Raw genomic sequence first — 4,859 nt, 5'->3', positions numbered from 1 at the left:
AATTCTGTTTTACATTAAGCACAGGGAAACCAAGGCATAAATGAGTAATCACCTATTACATTTACACAATAAATGAAGATAGTAGCAACATTCATCAAACACTTTGCTGCATATTAGTCTGGTATCTGTCACAATAAGATACTTATTATAGTATTTTGTTGGGTTTCTCACTTTCCTAAAGCAGAAAATCCTGTCAGAAATGCCTTACTAAATCCAAAATCACGTGGGTATATCATTATTCCTGTCAGCTATAGCCCCATTTTTTTTCTGGAGCCAATACCAGCTCTCACCTTATTGAAATAGTTTCCCCTACCTGCACCCTCATCTGTTTTTCTGTTTTTGCTTTGTTAGCTACCCCTACCGCAAGTTTTCCAAGTAGCCGGTACAATTTTTTAAAGTATTTTTGAAAAGTTTTTAAAAAGGGGTAAGGGGGAGTTTTGTACAGCAGTTGTTGCATTGCTCAGTGTTACTGACTCAACAACGTAAGCAGCGTTGCTGTTTCTACGGAAGGGGCTGGGACAGCCTGTAACACAATCCTCGCAGGCGAATAAATATAGCTCAGCAGCACAGATGGATGATGAAGAAGAAGCCGTCCAATTTCCAAAGCAACCCGACGTCTCCGCAAACGCCCAGGCGGCTCTGCTCCGCGCCACCCCTCTGGCGGCCACAGCAGCTGCCCGATGTCGAGCCTTTGCAAGGTCACGGACGCGCTGTTTATTAGCAATTCTCGGTCAGCCTGCACGGAGAGTCTCCTCGCCCGAGAGGGAGTCACGTTCTGCATCAACGTCTCCAGGCAGCAGCCGTTCCCCAGCTTGCAGCGAGTGCGCACTCTGCGGGTGCCGGTCTTTGACGACCCTTCGGAGGACCTCTATAAATATTTTGAGCGCTGCAACGAGGCCATCGAGAGCGCGCTCCAAAGCGGCGGGAAGTGCTTGGTGTACTGCAAAAATGGTCGGAGCCGGTCTGCAGCCGTTTGCACGGCTTACCTGATGAAGCACCACAAGCTTAGCCTGAAGGATGCCTTTGAGGTACTGTGGATCGGCAGGAACATATCCGACTCTCTGGCCTTGTTAAGTGAGGCCAGAGAACATTTCAGAGATGAGGGGAGCTCTGGATATAAAAGGGCTCTCTCAATAGCCCCGAGTCAATTAAGCTGCAGTACTAAAGTCACTTTCTTGGGAGTAAGCACCACTGAAGAATGAGCAGACTGGTGTAGTGTCTGGATGACTCAGGTTCGAATTCCCACACTCGCGGCCTAACCTACCTCTCAGAGTTGTTGTGAGGATAAGTGGAGGAGAGGGGCACGATGTAAGATGCTTAATTAATAAATAAGGGTTAGGGTTAGGATTGCTTTCATACCAATCCTAAAGGCTCTTTTCTGGGAATAACAATTGAATAAAATGGGACTTACTTTTGAGTAGGCCTGCCAATGATTGCGCCCACAATTACCCAGTAAGCAAGTAGAGAGTATCATGGTAATATACAGGAAAAAAGCAAACAGGCCGTGAAATCTAACTAATAAATGTTTCTATTGTAAATCAATCAAATTTAAAGCAATATTCCAGTCAACTTAAACAAAAGAAACAATATATACAGACATACAGGGTGGGTGATTACAAAGGGCAAAGCATCATATAAAGTAATTCAAATATAATTCAACAAGAATTCCTGTGCAATATTAAAGTGCTATGTGCCTAGTAATTCAATTATATTTGAAATATAATTCAACAAGAATTCCTGTACAATATTAAAGTGCTATGTACCTAGTAATTCAATTATATTTGAATTACTTTATATGATGCTTTGCCCTTTGTAATCACCCACCCTGTATGTCTGTATATATTGTTTCTTTTGTTTAAGTTGACTGGAATATTGCTTTAAATTTGATTGATTTACAATAGAAACATTTATTAGATTTCACGGCCTGTTTGCTTTCCCCCCCACAATTACCCAGTCTGCTTGATTTCAGGCAAATGAAGTCAACTTTAATTGGTGTTCCTCCTTTCTAATGACATCCCTTTGAATTAGCACTTGCATGGCAAGTACATTCAATATTAACGGGCCCTGAAGTTAAAACCTTGTGTAAACTGAAATCAGGCAACTTTACACAGGGATGTTTGCTGCTTGTCCCAAGTGCATGTTTTTATCCCAGACAGAAATGAAGCCTGCTGTTTTTGTCTGCTTTTATTCAGAATATTTTCTGAATAATACTGTCACCACTTTTTTAAAAAAAGAGTTAATCATTATAGACTGAGAGCTAGTGTGGTGTAGGGGTTACTGTGTTTGAACAGGACCAGGGAGGCCATGGTTATTCACTAGGTTGCCTTGGCCCATTCACTCTCTCTCAGCCTAATCTACCTCACAGGGCTGTTGTGGGGATAAAACAGGTTAAAAGGAGAGCCATGCATATGCCCTGAGCTCCATGGATAAAGGATGGGTAAGATGGTTAGATGGATGATGGACAAGAGACTGGAGGCAGAAGATAGTTTTTCAGAAAGACCATTTAAAATGAGTTTGAAAAAAGCTAGGAAGCATGGACTTCCTGACTTTCCCCTCTGCTAAACAGCTTTTGGAAATTCAAAAATCTGTGAGATCAGAGGCAAGAGGAGGCAAAAGAAATCTGTGTGCGTATACACCACCTGCTGAGGATTAGCAGTTTCAGCTGCTGCTTCCTTTTTATAGCAGCTGCCCATTTGGGGTGGGTTTTAATCCCGAGGGGTGCCCCCGCCCTTGGCATCACCTTTTTGGTGGCTTGCAGGCAACTGGCGTAGCATAGATTTTGATTCTATCAGGGCAATCCTATGCAGACTCATCCCCTTTTATATCAATTGAATTCAATGGGCTTACAAGAGTGTAAACCTATTTAGGACTGCATTGTTAATCTGCTGGAATGGAGGAGAGGGCTTCTCCTTACGAGTTACGTAGAAGAGAGAATTTCATCAGTTGAAGCATTTCTTATTCCTGTACCTGCAAGTACCTGGGAACTGGCACGAATTCTCCAAGCAGCCTTAATCAAGATAATATTTCCTCAGCCCCAAATCGGTAGTAATGGGGGATAACAAAACTGATTTACCTTATGGAGCAAATGTAAGAATTCCTGAGATAATGTCTATGAAGTTATATAGCACCTGAGTCTCACTGCAAAAATGCTAAGTAGTGACATTAGTAAAGGTATAAGAACCACTTCCTTCTCTGTATCCAATCACCATAATCCCCCTGTCCATGAAAATCAATTGTCTTATCATAAGACATTATCCATATCAGTTTTTCCTATTCTCTCCTTGGGAAACTCTTTTAGTATATTTTGTTCCATTTGATTTCACATCTTTATCTGTTTTCCTTTTATAATTTGTATTCACATATACTGCTATATACCAGCTTCCAATGTAGAAACAAACAGGAGTCTAGTGGCACTTTAAAGAATAACAACATTTTAATCCAATATCAACTTCCATGGGCTAGAATGCGTTCTTCAGATGCAGTCTAAAAAGGCATTGGGAGCAGAAGACTTGAACTAATAAATCCATGACTGCCTTCTGTATGATGCCATGTGTTTCTTTTTTCCCTTACAGACTGTGAAGACTGCCAGGCCCGTGGCAGAGCCCAATGCAGGATTTTGGTCTCAGTTAGAAAAATATGAAGAACATTTACATATGCAGGATCAGGTGGCTCCTTCTTTAAAAGGAACTTTGTAATAAATATAATTTTAATGCATATGGGAACATTCTTTAAAATAGTATGTGCTTTAAAAGATCCTGGAAAAGGCTGGAAAAACCACCAGAAGGCCGTATAATTTACCTCACCCAGGAAATGTTCTTCTGGCAGGTTAGCCTGGTGTTGAAAAGTGTTTGTTTTTAGCAGGGAAATATGAAGTTACAAGGCAAATGTTTCAGGTATGAAATGAAACATAATAACGTTGTTTTCCTTGAACAAACCGAAAATGGTCTGTGGATAGCTAGTCTTCCATCTTTGCAGGCAGATGTGACGGGGCTTTAATAAATTGTGGGATAGAAGGCTGAAATTTTTTAAATGCATGTTCTAATGAAATACTGCTATGTATTTTATTTCAATAACAACACTATACATTATGAGCATGTTACAAACATAGAGATATTAAAATGATAATCAGTCTATGTATCTGCTCTCAGATGAATCATGTAATATAAAAAAGCATGTTCTAAAGATCTAGATAATGATGCACTGCAGAATACAGAATATCTTAAGGTGGTGTGAAACCTTTAGTTGCTAGAATATAAAAAGTAGAGTTAATATGTGCTCCTTGTCTAAAACAACACTATATCCGTTTTGCAGTTTATATCTGTACCAATAACAGCAAGGGACTTCTCTGAACAGAAGGTATGTTGCAATAATCACCTGAAAATACTCTCTCTTTGACTGCATTGCTTTTCACTAGAGACAGATGATTATGTTCATATAGTTTTGGTGGCTGCCCTCCTTTTAGATCATAGTAGTGACCACAGATTTTGCAAGTCTCTTTTCAGTCTTAGATGCTGACTTCCCCTAATCTCTTCCTCTACTGACCGTTTTTCTGCTTCAAATTCTCTGCCCTCCCCATTGTTTCCACGTGTAAAACCCCTCTCCCAGAGCTGCTTTTCATTTTTTAAAAAAACAACTATTAGGGCTTCCTCCCAGAACTCTGGATGTAACATATAATTTATCCCTAAGAACTTGGGGATGTGTTGGGCCTGGATGTTCAGTAGTAAAACAGATGAGCATGGATGAGAAAGTATGGTGAAGGAGTGAAATTCCCACCTCGCTGTATGCATGCATCTATGTACATGTATTCATACATTTCCACACTGAAGAGCATAAATTAATAAGCAGCAGACAGAAACATC

The 4,859-nt window shown here is 40.4% G+C and overlaps 1 protein-coding gene across 1 annotated transcript; it reads left to right on the top strand.

The window, feature by feature from the left end:
* The first annotated feature begins 588 nt into the window (after positions 1–588).
* DUSP28 (dual specificity phosphatase 28) lies at positions 589–4,133 on the top strand. Its single transcript, XM_054984249.1, has 2 exons — positions 589–1,028; positions 3,573–4,133. Exons 1-2 carry the CDS (start codon positions 681–683, stop codon positions 3,693–3,695), a joined length of 471 nt encoding a protein of 156 aa, XP_054840224.1. The 5' UTR covers positions 589–680; the 3' UTR covers positions 3,696–4,133.
* The last annotated feature ends 726 nt before the right edge of the window (positions 4,134–4,859 follow it).

Source organism: Eublepharis macularius, chromosome 6 (assembly GCF_028583425.1).
Source record: "Eublepharis macularius isolate TG4126 chromosome 6, MPM_Emac_v1.0, whole genome shotgun sequence".
Classification (NCBI taxonomy): Eukaryota; Metazoa; Chordata; class Lepidosauria; order Squamata; family Eublepharidae; genus Eublepharis; species Eublepharis macularius.
The sequence above is the reverse complement of the archived record's forward strand: the minus strand, read 5'-3'. Positions and strand labels throughout refer to the sequence as shown.

Coding starts and splice junctions, on each gene's coding strand:
- DUSP28 (XM_054984249.1), top strand. CDS start 681: ATGTCGAGCCTTTGCAAGGTCACGGACGCGCTGTTTATTAGCAATTCT. Junction 1,029..3,572: donor GCCTGAAGGATGCCTTTGAG/GTACTGTGGATC, acceptor TTTCCCTTACAG/ACTGTGAAGACTGCCAGGCC.